Here is a 20,135-nt window from a genome sequence, read left to right on the forward strand (position 1 = left end):
CACCAGCTGCGAGGGGAGGGGCCAGACCCAGACGTCCCTCCCCCCCACCACCAGCCGGGGGTGGGGGGACCCAGGCCCAGCATCTACCCCCCGCCCCCACCCAGGAGCGCCAGGCCCAACCCCACTCTCTCTCACGTGCCACCAGTGGGGGCGCCAAGTCCAACCCTGCCCACCATCAGCTGGGGGTGCCAGCTTCGCCTCCCCTGCCGGCCACAAGCTAGGGGTGCCAGGCCCAACCTCACCCTTAGGGGTGTCACGGGTGCCAGGCCCAGCAGCTCTGTCCCACCACCAGCCAGGGGTGCCAGGCCCAGCCCCACGTCTCTCTCCCTCCTGCCAGCAACCAAGGGTACCAGGCCCACCCCCGCCCTGCCTGCCACCAGCCGGGGTGCCAGGCCCTAGTATCCCCCCAGTCCTAGTGGTGTTGGGCTCAGTGTGCCCAGCCGCATGACCTTTAGCTGAAGTGCAAGGTCATCTCTGTAATGTTACCTCAAAAGTTGTTCTCTTCAGTCTTTATTTAGGTAATGCTTCCATTAATCTTCAGTGGGAGTCTTGCCTGAAATAAGGGTTGCAGGATTGGGCCCAGGTTATCTTCATAGGTCACTGATAAATACCCAGCATTAATTCTAGGCAGTTTACAGGCAATGGCTTGTTTAATTTTTGGCTCCTTAAATGCTTCATGGTTAGATTGTTTACTGGCTTTTGTTTCTCTCCTAATGGTCCCTATATTTGGACTAGTATTTAACAGATACTTTATTAGATGGAAACAGGAATTTCCACAGAGGAGATCAGACAAGTGGTCCATCTAGGCAAGTTGCTAAATTGAGATGTTTCAGTAAAAGCTCACTTCATCGGATGCATTCAGTGGAAAATACCGTGGGGAGATTTATATACACAGAGAACATGAAACAATGGGTGTTATCATACACACTGTAAGGAGAGGTTTCAGGGTAGCAGCCGTGTTAGTCTGTATTCGCAAAAAGAAAAGGAGTACTAGTGGCACCTTAGAGACTAACCAATTTATTTGAGCATGCATCCGATGAAGTGAACTGTAGCTCACGAAAGCTTATGCTCAAACTTTAGCCCCCAACTAAAACCTCTCCAACGCATCATCAAGGATCTACAACCTATCCTGAAGGACGACCCATTACTCTCACAGATCTTGGGAGACAGACCAGTCCTCGCTTACAGACAACCCCCCAACCTGAAGCAAATACTCACCAGCAACCACATACCAAACAACAGAACCACTAACCCAGGAACCTATCCTTGTAACAAAGCCCGTTGCCAACTGTGCCCACATATCTGTTCAGGGGACACCATCATAGGGCTAATCACATCAGTCACACTATCAGAGGCTCGTTCACCTGCACATCTACCAATGTGATATATGCCATCATGTGCCAACAATGCCCCTCTGCCATGTACATTGGCCAAACTGGACAGTCTCTACGTAAAAGAATAAATGGACACAAATCAGATGTCAAGAATTATAACATTCATAAACCAGTCGGAGAATACTTCAGTCTTTCTGGTCACTCGATTACAGACCTAAAAGTCGCAATATTACAACAAAAAGACTTCAAAAATAGATTCCAACGAGAGACTGCTGAACTGGCATTAATTTGCAAACTGGATACAATTAACTTAGGCTTGAATAGAGACTGGGAGTGGATGGGTCATTACACAAAGTAAAACTATTTCCCCATGTTTATTTCCCCCCCTCCCAGCCACTGTTCCTCAGACGTTCTTGTCAACTGCTGGAAATGGCCCACCTTGATTATCACTACAAAAGGTTTTCTTCCCCCCTCTTGCCCCCCACTCTCCTGCTGGTATTAGCTCATCTTAAGTGATCACTCTCCTTACAGTGTGTATGATAACACCCATTGTTTCATGTTCTCTGTGTATATAAATCTCCCCACTGTATTTTCCACTGAATGCATCCGTTGAAGTGAGCTGTAGCTCACCAAAGCTTATGCTCAAATAAATTTGTTAGTCTCTAAGGTGCCACAAGTACACCTTTTCTTTTTACAATGTATAATGACATATTAACATGTACATGGGGAATTTTCTTCCTAAGCATTTAGTAATAATTCAGTGATAGCTAGAAAATAAAGTATATTGATACAATAATTTGATGGTACGTTTCTAATTGATAATTATTACTGATTTCATAAACTTGTGGGTTGGCAGCAGCTTTCTGCATTAAATTGCATAGTAGTTGAGAGGTTCAGTTTATCAGCTTGCTGTACTGGGAGAATATTTGTAACCTTATTTTGTAGTAATGGTACAGGATCTTTCAGACTGGAGTGGCTTCTGGAGCAAGAGCCAGTTCCATTGTAACTGCTCAGGAGGGGGAATGAAGGCATTTTTATTTCTCTGTTGACTTATAAAATTGAATTAGTTACATTTCAGATGCTTGAAGTGTGTAGCGATTCAGTTGCTGTGGAGATGCAGTATTGATTTGGCATTTGAGTCCCAGCACAATTCAAGTGTGTCTTTATAGTCCCAGTAACAATGATAAAACTACGAAAATGAAGGAGACAGATCAGTCTCATACATTACTGGCATGCCATTGGAACATCCCTGTCCTTCGAGGTCACTTCAGCCAGTTCTTAACTCCTTCAGTGGGGTCGTTTCCCATTTTGGAAATACTCAGATTTTCTCCTATTAAAAGTCTGTAGGACAGCAGTTCTCAACCTGCAGCCCAGTTAGCACAGAGCTGCATCCCAGCTGTGTGCTAAAGGCCACCAGGCTCACACACTGGGGTCTGGGTTTCTGGCTGTCCGGTCGCCTGGGGTGGCCGGCTAGCACGGTCAGCGGTCTGGGACACCTGACTAGCCTGGTGTACGCAGGGGTCTGAGCCGGCCAGCAGGGAATATGCGGCCCACAATGACAAATAGGTTGAGAACCACTGCTCTAGGGCCTGAGAGACATCTTCACACCATTTGATCTTGTTTACCTTTGATCCTAGGTGTCATCTTTTTTCAGTGCAGTCATCTTTGGAAGCCTCACCCCCTTCAGCAAAATTTACCTCATTCTGCAATTATGTCTATTGCTGCAGAATAATTAGTTGCCCTGCTAAATTTGCAAGGCTACATGTAGGATTTTAACTAGAACTCACTAGTCAGTGATCTCTCAGTAGAGACTTGGAGTGGCTAAGTCATTATGCAAGGTAGCCTGTTTCCTCTTGTTTTTTCCTACCCCCCCCCCCCCAGATGTTCTGGTTTAACTTGGATTTTAACTTGAAGAGTGGTCAGTTTGGATGAGCTATTACCAGCAGGAGAGTGAGTTTGTGTGTGTATGGGGGTGGGGGGGATGTGAGAACCTGGATTTGTGCAGGAAATAGCCCAGCTTGATTGTCATGCACATTGTGTAAAGAGTTGTCACTTTGGATGGGCTATCACCAGCAGGAGAGTGAATTTGTGTGGGGGGGGTGGAGGGTGAGAAAACCTGGATTTGTGCTGGAAATCACTTTAGATAAGCTATTACCAGCAGGACAGTGGGGTGGGAATAGGTATTGTTTCATATTCTCTGTGTATATATAAAGCCTGCTGCAGTTTCCACGATATGCATCTGAGGAAGTGAGCTGTAGCTCACGAAAGCTTATGCTCTAATAAATTGGTTAGTCTCTAAGGTGCCACAAGTCCTCTTTTTATTTTTGCCCTTGATGATCTCCTCTTGTCAAAGGCAGATATCCATTCTCATCCTCCTGGACCTCTGCAGCTTTTGATACTGCTGATCATGAGATGCTGCAGTGATGCTCTAAAATGGTTTAAGTCCTTCCTAGAAGGACTCAGCCAAAAAGCAGTGATGGGAAACTGCACTTCCACCACTAGACTCTGTCACTTGTGAAGGTTCAATTCTCTCTTAAGTCTTATTCAACTTTAACATGCTGCCTCTAGGTGACCTGGTAAGATGTTTTATTAGACAGAGCTGGCCAAATAACAAAGTTGTTGTTTTGCTGGCAATGCTGTAATCAATCAATCAATAAAACCTTTGTTCTGGGTCATATTGAAAATGAACATCTTTTTAAATTGTGGATTAAGCTAAACATTTTGACCTGAAACATTTCATTTTGGTTTCAAGCATTTTTTATATATGTTTAAATGCTTAAAAATAAAATTGAAGGAGATTTGTAAATGAAAAGTCATTTTGAATTGAAAAATCTGTTCATTTCATTTTGAAAACAGCAAAACAAGACATTTAGATTTAAAAAAAGGTTTTATTCCAACTCAAACAATTCAGCAAAACTGGCACAAATTTGCAAAATATTTCAGTGTCACACAATCTGTATTTTTCACCAAAAAAGTTTGTCAAAAAATGTTGTCCAGACCTAGTTATGCACTCATTTGCTAGCAATATGCAGATCAGACACAGGTCTATCTATCCTTCATCACATACCACTACCACCAAGATAGCCCAGTGATTGGAGTAGATCAGCTCATAGGGTACATCTACTACTCCTGGAGAAATTCTGTGCCAAAAAATTAAAAATTCTGCACAATATTTTAAAATTCTGCATATTTTGTCAAAACAACACAGTATAATCTCGCACAGCTGGGACTTAGGCTTTCAGCTCCAGGTGGTTGCAGCTCAGGCTGTCAGCCCCAGCTACCTGGGGCTGACAGCGGCGTCCCAGCTGGAAAAACTGGACAAAGGAAACATTCTGGTGGAAATCACAAATTCTGCATGAAAAAATAAAATTCTGCAGGGCCTATTAGTTCTGTGCAAATTCTGCATTATATAGTGATGCAGAGTTCCAGTAGGAGCAATGTAGACTGCATTCTCCTTTTGCCAGCATGTAGAGTATATACCTGTATAGCCCGCTAGCATGGTATAAATAGGAGTGTAGATGATGAAGCATGGTTTAGGCAAGTAGGGTAAAGTATGGGTTGTGGGTATTTACGCTGTTATTTTTAGCAGTGAAGTGTCCTGCTGCCGGAGCCTTTCCTTGCCGCAGGGAAAGACTCCGGCAGTGGGGAAAGGCTCTGATAGCTTCTTGCTGCTGGAACCCTTCCCCTACTTTAGGGAAGTAGTCCGGCTGTGGGAAAAGGCTACACCCTGCCAGGGCCTTTTCTCACGGCAGTGAAAGGCTCTGGCAGCAGAGAGCTCCTAAAGCCTTTCCTTTCTACTTCACCCCTGACAGAGCCTTACACTGTAGCATGTAGCTACATACCATGGTATAAAGGCAGGTTGCTTTTCTCTGCAGCATGTAGTTACAAGTACACTACATGCAGCTACCAGTAGTGTGTAAAGTAGAGATAGTTATAGATGAACAGCTGGTTGAAGCCAAACCCAAGCAAGACAGAGGTTATGCTGTTGGGCAGAAGAAAGCACTTTGAAGAACTTGCAACCACAGTGCTGCTTTGTTTCATTTAAGGCATATCACAGGGTGGCACGGGCCCTTTAACAAGGAAGAAACCAGTGCACCTGTATCAGCTGCTTTCTAACTGGGTCAAGAGAGGCACATGGGCCACATAAATGGGAGCTTCCTGGAGGGTCAGTCAGGAAAAGGAGAAGGGGAGAGCTATTAAAGATCAGAAGTCTGTAGAAGGTCCCTGAGGAAGGCTGAAGGCAGGAAAGCAGAAAGAGAGGCTTGCTGACTGACCTCCTCAAGCCAGGATGGAGGAGGCTGAAGGCAGGAGAGCAGCAGAAAGATTAGCCTGCTGACTTCTGAGCCGGAGAAGGCTGCGGGCCAGGGAGTGAGGGATGCTCTCCTGATGAGGATAATCTCCTAGTAGAGAGGCGGTGGAGGTTCCTGCTGGGAAGACCAGGGTTGCACTCCAACTGGGTGGCAGTCCTAGCAGAGGGACAGAAAAGGACTGACAAAGAGCCCAGGTGTGATGGAGTGTGGTATGAGGGGTGCTGAAGGACTAGATGTCTTGAGATTTTAAGGAGTACATGCAGGGAGGTGAGAAATGGACTATGTGGGGGACTTTTGTTATGGACTGTTTGTACTATGTTTTTGTAATAAACTGGCTGCCAGCAGGGTATTTCTGAGTCAAAAAAGAATGTTGTGGAGTGTCTTAAAGGGGAAACTTAGGCAAACAGATCTGTTTGGCTACAGGACGGTCCTCCAAGTGGGATGACAAAGCACACACATCACTTGATCAGTTCAGTCCGTAGCTTAGGAATGCTCCTAGATTCTTGCCAATTCTAACCTCTCACATACAACAGCATCCATGAGTAAAGCTTTTAGTATCTCTAGTTGGCTAGAAGACTGTCGCATCCTGGCAGACAATGATCTGCTTTGGTTATACAAGCCTATGTCACCTCCTATCTGAACTACAGCCAAGCAATACACCTTGACATGAAACCATCAGCAGTTAAGAAACCTCAGCTAGTACAGAATGCTGTAGCATGTGCTGGAAGCACATCAGACCTATCCTCTGCTCTCTACACTGGCTTTCTATAGAATTTCCAGTCAAGTTCAAGACCTCAGTCTTATCCTCCAGATACTCCCTAGCCTGGGCCTAGGACATCTACAAGATCACCTAATGCTTTGGAATGAAGACTACAGTTGACAACTCTGCTCCTCAGGCCCAATGGAGCTTTGTACAATAAAGGTAAAATTCAACTGTCCAGGAGACAGATCTTTCTTGGGACAAGACTGTGGAGCAAGCTCTCCCAGAAATTAAAGACCATCACAAACCTCACCACCTTCCAGTCCAAAGTTTACTTCTTCAACCTGTCTTCTCTAATTTAAATACAGAGCAGCATGGATCCACATGTGGAGTGGCTTTATGTGGGGTGAGACTCATGAGCAGTTTCTGTGTGGGGCAAACTGGGTGCAAGTGGCTCAATGGGTGGTGCAGCGGGATCTGGATGCAAAGGGGCTCATGGGGGGTGTGTTTTGGGTGCAGGGGCAATGGGACTCTGCAGGGGGCTCCAGGTGATAGTGGTAGGGGCTCAGCAGGAGGGGTCTGGGTGTGGGGGGCACAGTGGGGGAGTTGGGCTTGGTGAGGTGGGGGTCCAGGTGCAGCTGCTTGGGGCTCAGTGGGTTGGGGGTCCAGGTGCAGGGGGTTTGTCGGGGTTGTTCAGATGCAGAGGTGTTGGGGCTCCAAATATAGGGCGTAGTCTGGATGCAGTCATGGGGTCCAGTTGCTGGGGGGTGGGGAAGAGACTCACTGGGGGGTCCGTGTGCAGGGGGGCTCCATATGCAAGAGGTGAGGCTTGGCAGGGTGGGTTTGATTGGGGAGGATCTGGGGAGGGTCCAGATGCAGAGGGTGAGGTTCAGTGGGGTGGGGTTTTCAGGAGTGGTGGGTTCCATGGAAGGTTCTCGGTGTGTGTGTGGGGGGGTGAAGCTTGGTGGGGAGTCTGGGTATGGGTGGGGTGACACCCTCATACCCCAATATTCACCACCATCACGTAATTAGGATATGTTTTGTACAAAGTATGCCTTGTGTGGTATCATTCTAAAAGTCTTGATCTGCTAGATATTAATATCTCACTGGATTGTATGTGTTATCGTCATATGTGAAGTTAGGCTATGTATGTGTTACTGAAAAATGTTGTGAGGTTGAAAACACCCACAAGCAGCCTTTCAGGTACAACAGTATAAAGGCCAAACAATGTTAATGTTATTGAGGAAATTCACACAAGCACAAGGATTACCCCAGGAACTGTGTACAACAGAAACCTGTCAGAGCTAGCCCTACACAATGGCAACTGTTTGGCCCAGGTCACAGCAAAAGAGCTTTCCAGCAAGTGGGAAGAAGATATAAAAGGGGGACAATGACATCATGATGGTACCTCACTCCCCCTACAACAACACACCTGGAAACATCCGAGGAACAAAGACGGAACTGTGGGAAGTGATGGTCCCAGGCTAGAGGGATTTCTAGCCTGTGTATGAAAACCTGGGAAACCCAAGCTGAAAAGCCGAGGCAGCTTGTGCTTTAAGAATCTGCCAGCCTGTTTATCACTCAGTTGAGAATTTGCTAAATCATATCCTACCTATCTAGCGTGTTAAGCTCAGTTTGCGGTTTTGTTTATTTGCTAGGTGAGAATCTGCTTTGATCTGTTTGCTATCTCTTCTAATCATTTAAAATCTATCTTTTATAGTTAATAAACTTGTTTTTGTTTTGTGTAACACCAGTGTGTGGAAATTATAACTTGGGGCAGAAAGCTCTTGCATATCTCTCTCCACATTAAGGGAGGTGGCAAATGGTATGATCTTATGCTGTACAGTTCCCTGTGCAGCGCAAGACGGTATAATTTTGGGTTTACACTCCAGAGGGGGCTGCGTGCCTTAGGAAGTGGGAGGTGCCTTAACTGAGCCTTCCCACGCAGAGCTGATCTCAGCATGTGTGTATATAGCTGCAGCTCGGTGTGTCTCTACCCATATGAGTGCTGGTGGGGGCCTGAGGGCCTGTCACAGCAGTAGAGTGTAAAAGGAGTCCAGGCTGGTAGGCCAGGAGGGCTCAGTGGTACCCCAGTTCCAGGTGGCACCCTGGGGTGAACCCATCACAGGGGTCTGGATGCATGGGGTTTGGGTGGACAGGGGAGCAGCTCCCTGTACAGGGACGCTTCCCCCACATCTGAGGTGTAATGGGGGCAGAAAGCAGGGGGGTGGGTGCTTCTTGCAGCCGGAGGAGGTTTCTGGGGTGGGTCTGACCTGGCCCCGGCCCAGGTCACTCCTTGCAGGGGGAAGAGCAAGTCCTGGCCTGCCCGTCCCTAGCTCAGCTGGGACTAGCAACTGAGCCCACTGCAGGATAGGAGCCACTGGCTGGGGCATTCTCAGCGCCCACGGTGATTTACCTCTCTGCCAGGTGCTCCAGGTGCCCAAAACAATGCACCCATACTTCTGGGGAGGGGCACGTGACCACTTTTACGGCCTCCCTTTGCTTCCCCATCAGACAATCATTTTTCTGTGGGGAAGCAAAGAAATCTTGGGGGAACATGAATTCTGCACACATGCAGTGGCACAGAATTTCCCCAGAAGTAACATTCTGTGCAATAGTTTACCACGGACTACATGTAATCAACTATCCCATGTATAAACCTAATCTACTTGCCAATAGCTATGGAACTGTGATTCCCAAGGCCTCCTTCCACTGGATTTTAAGATTCCCTAATTTTACATCCTCTGATCTAATTAGTTCTAAATGAAGTAGCCACTGGATTACTGAGCAATTCCCTTCCTGAAATGTGTCCATTTTAGAGCTAGGACTGAAGTTGAAAATCCTGTAACCTAACCCCTATCTCTAAATTCTAAAAGGTCACAATTGGCGGTATCTGCAAAAAATGTTTTCCAAGTCAACCAAATTGCCCCAGTATATTTCAAGACTATATCTTGAAAACAGCAAACAATTATTTAAGCTACAGTATACTAACTCCATTTCGCCTCAGACACATAATGTTCCGAAATTCTATTCTTAGAAACAGGTTCTGCCAGATAACAGCTTTCTGGGAGACTGACAGGAATTGCTTCAAGACTCTTAAGAAGCATGACTGCACACTTCCCAAGTACATCTGGAAATGCAGTTAATAAGAAATGGTTTCTTATTAGAACTGTGGTTCTTTGGGATGTGATGCAGATGTGTATTCCACTTTGGGGTGTGCACACCCAGCCTGCTGGAGCCAGAGATTCCGCTTAGCAATACCCGTAGAGTTCTGCCACTTGCACCTTGTGGCTGTGGCCCCTCCCCTGGCTATATGAGGTGGTGCTGCCCTGACCCCCCTCAGTTCCTTTGCACCAAACACCCACGAGAGGAGACTCTGATGCAGAAGGGACAGAGGGTGGGTCATGGAATACACAATCTGCATCATATCGCGAAGAACCAGTTACAGTAAGTTACCATTTCTTCTTTTTTGTGTAGCTGCAATGTGTATTCCTCTTAGGTGACTCCCAAGTAATACCCCCAGAAGGTGGGGCTTGGAGTCTACCTAAATAAGGATCACAGGACCACCTTTCCGAAGATTGTATCCACTCTGGAAGATGCAGTAATGGCATAATGGTCTGTAAATATATGAATGGAAAACCACAGGGCAGCCTTGCAAATATTCAATTTGCATATGTTACTGAGGAATGCTATTGACATTGCTTCCTCTCTTGTTGGATGCATTCTTATCTGCTGAGGAGGCACAGCCAAAGCTATTTCATATGCAGTCTTGATACAGGATGTTATTCACTGAGAGATGGTCTGTGAAGAGACTACTTGACCCTTCATGTGGTCTGCATATGATACGAACAGGCAAGGTGAAACACAAAATGGTTCAGTCCAAGATATGTAGACTCTGCTCCTCCACAAATGAATGCAGCTTAGGGAGAAAAACAGGTAAATATACTCCTGGTTCAAATGAAACTGAGACCCCACTTTAGACAAAAATTTGGGGTGTAGTCGTAAAATTATCTTGTCTTTGGAGAACTGTGTCTAAGGAAGCCCTGTCATCAGAGCCTGCAACTCACACACCCTCCTTGCGGATGTAATCGCTACCAGGAATGCAGTTTTCTGTCCCAAGAGGAGCAGTGGACAAGTGTCAAGATTCCTTCCCCACTCTGAACTCTAGGGTACAGATGTGGGGACCTGCATGAAAGACCCCCTAAGCTTATTCTTACCAGCTTAGGTTAAAAACTTCCCCAAGGGACAAACTTTGCCTTGTCCTTGAACCGTATGCTGCCACCACCAAGCGTTTTAAACAAAGAACAGGGAAAGAGCCCACTTGGAGAAGTCTTCCCCCAAAATATTCCCCCCCAAGCCCTACACCCCCTTTCCTGGGGAAGGCTTGATAAGAATCCTCACCAATTTGTACAGGTGAACACAGACCCAAACGCTTGCATCTTAAGAACAATGAAAAATCAATCAGGTTCTTAAAAGAAGAATTTTAATGAAAGCAAAGGTAAAAGAATCACCTCTGTAAAATCAGGATGGTAAATACCTTACAGGGTAATCAGATTCAAAACCTTAAGTTACAAAAAGACACAAAAACAGGACTATACATTCCATCCGCACAGCTTATTTTACCAGCCATTAAACAAAAGGAAATCTAACGCATGTTCTAGCTAGATTACTTACTAACTTAACAGGAGTTGTAAGGCTGCATTCCTGATCTGTTCCCAGCAAAAGCATCACACAGACAGACAAAACCTTTGTCCCCCCCGCCCAGATTTGAAAGTATCTTGTCCACTCATTGGTCATTTTGGTCAGGTGCCAGCGAGGTTATCTGAGCTTCTTAACCCTTTACAGGTGAAAGGGTTTTGCCTCTGGCCAGGAGGGATTTTATAGCACTGTATACAGAAAGGTGGTTACCCTTCCCTTTATATTTATGACAGCAAGATACTAGGGGCTCCTCCATTTCTTTGGAGAGATGCCTGCTCCCCAACATGAAGCGGCAGAGCTCTCGAAGCCCAAGGTTGATCTTTGACCCCATGAGGGCCTCGGTACCAGTTCAAGCCACATGGCCTGTTCGAGCAGGTGCTGCTGGAGGCGAAATGAGTCACCTGAGTTCTTTTCTTGAATAATCTAGAGATCATGCAACACTCCTTGAGGTGAGCCTTGCCGAGACAGAGTAAGCACACCACATGTGGGGATTGCTTCTCCACCTGAAGGACAACGTTTAAACCCTGGTGAGGGCATCACTAGAGAAGCAGACAACTAACGAACACTAATTACTAACAACCACTAACTATATGCGATAAGTCTATTTGCGAGGTTGTGAGGCTACAACCACACAGAGCTCTGGCTCCAGCCCCGGGTGGTGAGAAGGAACTGAGGAGGCTTGGGGTGGCGCTACCTCATATAGCCAGGAGATGGGCCACAGCCACAAGGCATGAGTACTGCCCCTCTATGGGTACTGCTAAGCAAAATCCCTGGCTCCGGCATGCTGGGCGCGCACACACCTAAGTGAAATACAAGTCTGCATCTACTTGAAGAACTACCAACTACTTCATTTGCCTTAGCAGGTCATGGATAGTGAAGAGGAAAGTCTCATTCTCTGTTAACTAAATCTGAGATAGACTGTGCTGCCCACTAATTGTTCAATGATGAGGGCCAATGTAAAGGCATATACTTGTAATAATATGGGACTGTGAGTCTCGGCCCCTGGGAGCCTACGCCTTTGGAAAATCATATGGTGGTCAGTTTTATTCTAGACTGGCTTTTCTGCCAAATCAAAAACACATCTATACTTTCCTAAAAATTCAGATGAGAACATCAGTAGGAAACATTCTGAGGAATTAGCCTATCAGCAGAGCAATACTCAAGCAGGAAGTGTTCCATGGTAATTAGTAGAGAGGCCTGAATGTCAGGACTTCTAGTGCTAGCTCTCCCATTGTCTTGCAATGTGACCTTGGGAAGCTTCTTCTCTGTGTTTCAGTTTGCCCATCTGTGAAATGTGTCCAATAGCTACCTATCTTACAGGGGGTTTGTGAAGCTTAATTAAAATGTATGAAAGTCCTCTGAGATCCTTAAAAGAAAAGGTGCTACATTATTACAAAAAGAATCATAATTAGAAGTGCTAATTTAGAGGCTAATTAATTAAGATGAGCTATTATCAGCAGGAGAAAAAAAACTTTTGTAGTGATAATAGCTCATCTTAATTAATTAGCCTCTTAGAGTTGGTGTGGCAACTTCCACCTTCTCATGTTCTCTGTATGTATAGATATCTTCTTACTATATGTTCCATTCTATGCATCTGATGACGTGAGCTGTAGCTCACAAAAGCTTATGCTCAAATAAATTTGTTAGTCTCTAAGGTGCCACAAGCACTCCTGTTCTTTTTGTGGATACAGACTAACACGGCTCCTACTCTGAAACCTGCCACAGATATTTAGGTACCTATTCCCATTTAAATTAGCTAGGGCTAGGTGCCTAAATATCTTAGAGGATCTGGGCGTGAGTAACTTGACCAGAGCCAGAGCTGACACTGAAGGGTGAACAGGCGCACTGAAGGATTGCCCTGGGAGAACTGCATAATGAAATTAATTATTTATGCTTGCACCTGCAGTGGGACTGCAACTGTGCAGAATGGAACGTTGGTGGATGACATGATGCTTAGCCTTGTTCTTAGAGTGAGTGCAGTCACAGCGATGGGGTGAAACACTAGTTCACCATTGTGAAAACTGTCATGTGTAGCTGCGTGGTGTGGTAAAATGTCCTAGGGGTAGCAATGCTAACATTCTCCTAAAGCTTTATCAGCTTTAGAGTCAGTTTTCTAGTTTTAGTTAAACTAACATATCAGTCTAAATTACTGCCAAAAAGGATAATCCTGGATAATTACCAGACCATGAAAAATTACAGCTTATGTCATGCTAGGGAGCAGCTGTCCACATGACGTTGCATAATTTCATTAATAATAATACTTTGGACTTGTATAGCACCACTCATTCAAGACTCTCAGAATACAGTAAAATTGCTCTTAAATGACCTCAGCGCATAGGCAATAATCAGTTGCTGAAGGAGGTGTGTCAGAGATGTATCTGGTGAGCCAAATTTATGCTTGGTGTAATTTCACTGACTTCATTGGATTTACATCAGCAAGAGGTTTCTACCTAGAGCTCCACTGAAGTCAATAGAATTCCACCCATATGGAACAGCCTGCAGAATTGGAGTGTAAGACAGGACCTGGAGGATACTATACCCTGTTAAAAATGTAGGGGAAATTTGGGTAAGCAGAATGTAATTATTCAAGTAAAAGCTTAGGTAGAACTAGGCTTTTTTGGGCAGGGACTATCATTTATTACATGGTCGTGCAGCACCTTGCACAAAGGCCCAACCTCACTATGGCCTTTAGGAGCTATCACAATATAAATGTTAAATAATAATAATGAACATATATCTATTATGCATCATTTTCATAGAAGCTAAAATAATGTATCTTTTGGTATAGCTAAGGGGAAAGCCCCCCTTTCCAGTAAGAAATGGAGTAATAAACAATGCTGGTATGAATTTAAAGAAAGGATAATGGCACAGGTAAGAAACCAACAAGAACTGCTTCTAGAAAGAAGGACTTCTTTCTCAAGGGGACTAAAACTGGATAAGCCATTGTGGGAAAAATATTGCCATATAAGAAGAAATGAGGAGATAGAGACCCTACAGTCTGCTTTCAGAATGCTGTCTCAGTGCCCATGGCTTCTACAAGCCTGTTACCATTTAAAAACTCGCTATTGTGTGGGGGAGAAAAAGCATATTGAGCCATGCACACAATCAAATGTTTTTAATACAAGATAGGAAATTTTAAAGGACAATGTGCGTTTGTGTCAAGCTGAAAGAAGGCAACTCCTATTACCTGGATAACATTTAAAAAATGTTGTTTTGGAACCCATACATTATAGCCTGTGTGGAAATCCATTTTTTCAAATCTATTTTTTCTTGCCCTTTTTCCCTTCAAACACACTTTTTAATGACACACAAACCAGAGAAGCACCATTTGTGTCATTGCGTAACTATATGGTTGCTAGAATTCCTTTGCCATGCCATTTCAAAGTTATGATATGACAGAAAGGAATTAACTCATTTGGTACCTGGATAGTAACTACTTTGAAAGCCCATGATGCATGAACAAACCATTCCACGCAGAAGTGCATTAAGATGCATCTTAGTAGAATTTAAAAAGACCATAAATGAAGCACAAGTCTTACTATACTCCCTTGTGGAAGATACCCATTGATAGATGGAGCTTTGGATTTGTCCAATGATCCCATTATAAGTGGTGACCCCTGTGCCCAGGGGTGGTCCACATGGGAAACTCATTGTAGGTCTTGGGGCTAGGTCTTTGTAGGTCTGACCACAGAAGACAAAGTTTATTAAGCAGCCAAAAAATGTTGATGGCTCCTTTCCTGTACATACAGATTGCAATATTAATGAGAAATACCTTTTCCATCTTCAGGCAGTCAGGAAACTGTCTTTTTCTTTTAAGTGAAGACTTTGCCTCTGTGATCTGCCTTTTTGTCACATCCAGAATAAACAGTCTACAACAACTCATTCTACATGCGTATGAAGGTAAATGCCACAAGAAAACTGAAATTCGCCCAGCATACAACAGGTCACCAAGTGAGTGACAAAAACTAGCAAAACATCATGCACCCCACTGGCTCTCTTGAATTCAAAATCCTAATCTACAGTACCTTTAATTTTAGTGGCACCTCAGAAACAACACACCAAGACAACTATACTCCAATAAGGATGCTGCTGCTAGATAGACATGAGATAAGACTGTCAGGGCAGAGGATAGAGTCTCCTCAGCAAGCTATGCAGCTCATTATTAGAAGACCTTACTTTGTTTATAATCTAAATGCAAGACCAATCTTTTTTCCCGGGCCCTTCTTCAGTAACACCAGCCCCTGCTATGACCACTATTCAAGACGGAGGGTAAGAGAAAGAGGAGGAAGAGGAAAGACAAGATTAAAAAGAACACTGAGAAAAATGTTCTGGAATATGAATAGATGGAAGAATGAAACTCATTTAGAGTTGGTTTAAGATACCTAGAGTTATCATATGGAGTTTAGATAGCACAGTGATAACCACCCTAAAAATACCTACGGCCCTTTGTTTTCGGTTTTTATTTTAATTTTTCTCAGGAATTTCTCAGTGTTTATTACTACAACAAAAACAGGTGAAAATCGGTACAAAACTATTAATAATAATTGTTCTGGGTAAATATCGGGGTTTATTTTGGTGGACGGAAGGACAGGGGGGAAAAGTATTCAGTAGATTAATGCTTTGATGAACGGAATTCAGTGTGGTTTGCTGCAGAACTAAAACAGAACTCAAAACAAAATGCCACTGATATATTGTTTTCTTAAACTTATCTCTAATCCCCAAGTAAAACTTTTCATTTGAATAAACAATTTACTATTGTATACTTAGAACTATTAGCCTGTAACTTCGATGCTACATTTGCAGTGCATACACCCAACTTCATCCTTTTCTCCCGTTTTTGTTTTTTTAAAATCGTTTGAATACAGTATTTGTTTCTGTTCTGAAATGTATTCCAATATGGATTTTTGTTTTCTTCCCATTTTTGTTTAGATCTTTAAACCATTATCTGCTAACGACTTGAAATGTGTGCATGGTCGGTGTGAGACTCATCAGTAAATTCGTGCCTGTTTGCATATATATATCTTCTAGACCAATACATAGCCTTACTTCAACATGCAGCTTTGCATATACAGACTAATGTATTATCATAATACGTATATCTTATGAAATGTATTGTATTTTCCTAACAAAACAAGTTATCTTTTACATATTTGAAAGATACAAAAGTAGGGTGAAAATTGGAAAAAAAAAAACCCAGATAATACTTTTTGTAAAATCTGGGATTTTTTCGGTAAAAATCAGTTTAAACTGAAAATGAAGATGCTTAAAAATACGTTAAATAGATATGTTGTTCATAGTCCATAATTAATAGATCTATTAAATTAGAATAATGATTCCCAGTTACCATTGAATAGCACATCATTATTACAGATAAAGGTATATGTTTTAATAACTAATTACTTCTCAGTTACTAAGGCTGTCTCTGGATGATTTGAATACTAACTTCATCTTTTCAGTAATCCCCTCCCCCTACCCTCCTCTTCCATCTCATTGATAAACCACAAGTGCAATCCGATCCCCCTCAAGTGGTCAGATATCTCCTTCTGTAATCCCATCCCTCTGAAGTGATCAGATCCTCTAATCCTTCCTTATGCTGGACCGTGTTAAGTAATTATTAATATGCAGGCGCTACAGTTCATTGTCTGAACTAATTTATTTATCCCATTCCCACCATTTTCCAAAATGCTAAAATTCTTGAGAATGCCACTGTATTTTACTCTTTGTTACAATTTGCTGCAGGTTTGTCATGCTTGAGAAGATTTAATTTTGACTGTTGGAAATGTGTGCTAAATAGGGGTTATTTGTCTCAGAATTCCCTGAGTCAATTAACCAAAAGTTTCTTGAGATGGCACTTTTAGTACCATATGGATTTTTCAAATGAGTAGTAATTAAAAAACCTGTATGGTTCTAAAACTGCCATGTCTATTCACAAGATGAAAGCTCTTAGATGTAATAATTACTTGCACCAAGATATGTCTCAAATTATCTTGATTTCATTTCAGCCAGGGTCCAGCTGCTGACAGTTAAGACACACAGTTGGTGTAGCTGGCTGCTTTCAAGCTGCTGCTGGATCAGACTGAAAAGGAGATTTCAAACTATGATGAATAAAACAGTATGTTTCTCCTGTTGAAAAAACACTTAGCAAATCGTAGAGTATCCCCAGACAGAAGAACCCATGCTAAACATATAGTTATTTATAAGGGACTGGGTTGACAGTTTGGTCCTGCCTATATGCAAGGACAAATCTATGCTAACACCCGGTTAAAAACATAGTTTAGTTCAGAAAGGTTTTTCTCTGTGTGTTATAGCCTCTTCCTCTAAGGATTAGGATTTCATTTGTGTACTGTGTGACAGCACTCATCTAACCTGTGAAACTGATCCCATTAAGTTTGGTTGCTTAATACCTGACTAACTGGGTGGAAACCAAATTGTTGTAACTAGGTTAAAAAAAAAGTCCTAGACTTTTTTTTTTTTTTAATAAACAATTTGGGTCTATATACATTGGCAAGACCAATATGTTATACATTCATGCTTAAACATGCTGTTTCGCAGGCCCAGCAATGCATTCAGGTTGGACTCTCTTCCATCAGCACATGACAGAGGGCAAACAATTCTGCAAATACATGCCTAACTTTAAGTAGGAGTAGTGTCATTGAAGTCAATTAAGTCAACAGAGCTACTCACATGCATAAAGTTAAGAAGGTGTATAAACATTTACTGGATTGGGACCTTATTCAACAAATTTTGATCCTTTTTCATGAGTTGACTGCAAAAGATTAGCATTTTCTTGAATTTATTTGTAATTTGAAGTCAAATCATTTCTGTCAATAACCCTGACCCACAGCTTGCTCAAAAACAGTTGCAAGATTTTGATACAGTATTCAGAATTCAAGTTATGGACGCACAAGTTGCATGTTGTGTTTTTGTTTCTTGTTTGGAGGAGGACAAAATTTGCTTTCTGCAATATTCCCTTAAATTATGTTTGTCAGAACTTGATTTTTTATGTAACTGACAGATATTATCAATTTTTATTTTTAAGAATTTTTTCTTTATCTACTTAAATTTTCACAGTTGCACAAAATTGTAGGTTTTAAACATTTCTTTTTCAATTTTTATTTATTTAAATTTTCACAGCTGTAAGCAGCTATAGGGGAATCAGAAAATTATTTAATGACAGTAGACCTTGAGATTCAAAAAGTTAAAGCTTTATAACCATTAAAATACAAGCTGTCAACCTTATGTCAAAATATACAAAGTAAATGTCCTTAAATCAAACTCTAATAAGTTCTCAAGCAGCATTTTTTGTACTTTGCTTATCTGTAAATTTTGATTATCAATGATGGAAATATTTTTAATCAGTTTGTGTGTACAGGGAAATCAACATTTAACAATAAGAGTCTAATCCTTTCAAGCCTACTTATAATGTGCTCTTTTGGTAAAGGTTCCTGATAATAAATTCACCTGTAGAAAGCATAAACACACAGTTGAAGGTTTCAGAGTGGTAACCGTGTTAGTCTGTATCACCAAAAATAATGAGGAGTCCTTGTGGCACCTTAGAGACTAACAAATTGATTTGGGCATAAGCTTTCGTGGGCTAGAACCCACTTCATCAGATGCATGGAGTGAAAATACAGGAGCAGGTATAAATACATAAAAGGATGGGGGTTGATTTACCAAGTGTGAGGTCAGTCTAACGAGATAAATCAATTAACAACAGGATACCAAGAAAGGAAAAATAACTTTTGAAGTGGTAAGAGAGTGGCCCATTACAAGAAGTTTACAAGTTGACAAGAACGTGTGAGTAATTTGAAAGATTATTTGTGGAAAGTCTTTTTATCTTGACAGGTTTCAGCATAGCAGCCGTGTTAGTCTGTATTCGCAAAAAGAAAAGGAGTACTTGTGGCACCTTAGAGACTAACCAATTTATTTCAGCATAAGCTTTCGTGAGCTACAGCATCTGATGAAGTGAGCTGTAGCTCACAAAAGCTTATGCTCAAATAAATTTCTTAGTCTCTAAGGTGCCACAACTACTCCTTTTCTTTTTATCTTGTGTCACAGAACTATATCTTGCTTTAAAATTTATTTTTGAGACCATAACTCCCCTATGAGTGTGAGACTAGGATGACATGGAGATAAGAAAGGTAAGAAAGGCCTTGAACAACAGAGAAAACTGCAGTAAATTTAACACCCGTGTATGGAAGAACCTATAACTGCGTGGGTGAGCCTGTGGTTGACTAGGTCTGTTGGGGAACCTGTAGCTGAGAGGCAGGAGGTCTTTTCTTGCGTGTTGCTGGTTGGCAGCATCGGTGGGGCTTGGTGTCTAGGTATAGCTGTGTGCGTGTGCGGGGGGCTGTAGTTACGTATTGCTGGGTGTTGCCGTGCGTATGTGTCTGGGATCTGAGTGCTACCTGGCACGGGGGTCTGGGGGCTGCCGGGTGTGTACGGCAGACAGTCAGGAGGCTGAGGGAGCGTGTGGTGGAGCTGGGTGCTGAGGGGTGTGTATGGGGCCTGGCGCGTAAGGAGTGGGGGCTGGGGACTACAAGGGGCGTGTGAGGGGGGCCTGGGGGCTTTAGGCCGGTGGGTTTGGAGGCTGCAGGGTATGGCGGGGATCCAGGAGCTGCAGCGGGGCTAGGCACTGCGGGAGAAGGGGCAGTGCTCTGTGAGGGGCAGCGGTAGGTCCGCGGACCTCACAGCAGTTACGCCCCCACTCACCCGGTTATGGCGGCGGTCCCGGAACCTAGATTGGCCTCTCGCTCCACCCCGTTGCCGTGACTACATTTCCCAGAAGGCTGTAGGTAGTGCAGTGACGTCAGCGGAAATAGAGCACGCGTTCCTTCCGGTTGTGCGTGAGTGCCGAGCGGAGCCGAGACCCAGCGGAGCCTGAATCCCGATAAGACAAGATGGCCGGGCTGCCCCGCAGGATCATCAAGGTAACTACCACCCCCCTCCCCCACTCGGCCCGTCTTTCCCGGCCCCCTCAGGCCGCTATCCCCCTGTGCCGGGGCGCAGAGCGCGGAGTTTCCGGTGAGCGGGGCTGGGTAGAGCGCGGGGAGCCGGGTTCGGCCGCTCCGTTGACCAGGGGAGCCACGGACA

General features: G+C 43.6%; 1 protein-coding gene across 1 annotated transcript in view; it reads right to left on the bottom strand.

Moving 5' to 3' along the window:
* The window catches only part of MRPL42 (mitochondrial ribosomal protein L42), a 54,388-nt gene that overhangs the window by 11,997 nt on the left and 22,256 nt on the right, over nucleotides 1-20,135 (bottom strand). The window contains exon 2 of the mRNA XM_073327546.2: nucleotides 19,755-19,972. Within this exon, the coding sequence (XP_073183647.1) occupies nucleotides 19,755-19,972 (218 nt within the window). The remainder of the gene's footprint in view (nucleotides 1-19,754; nucleotides 19,973-20,135) is intronic.

The sequence above is a fragment of the Lepidochelys kempii genome, chromosome 1 (genome assembly GCF_965140285.1).
Source record: "Lepidochelys kempii isolate rLepKem1 chromosome 1, rLepKem1.hap1, whole genome shotgun sequence".
Classification (NCBI taxonomy): Eukaryota; Metazoa; Chordata; order Testudines; family Cheloniidae; genus Lepidochelys; species Lepidochelys kempii.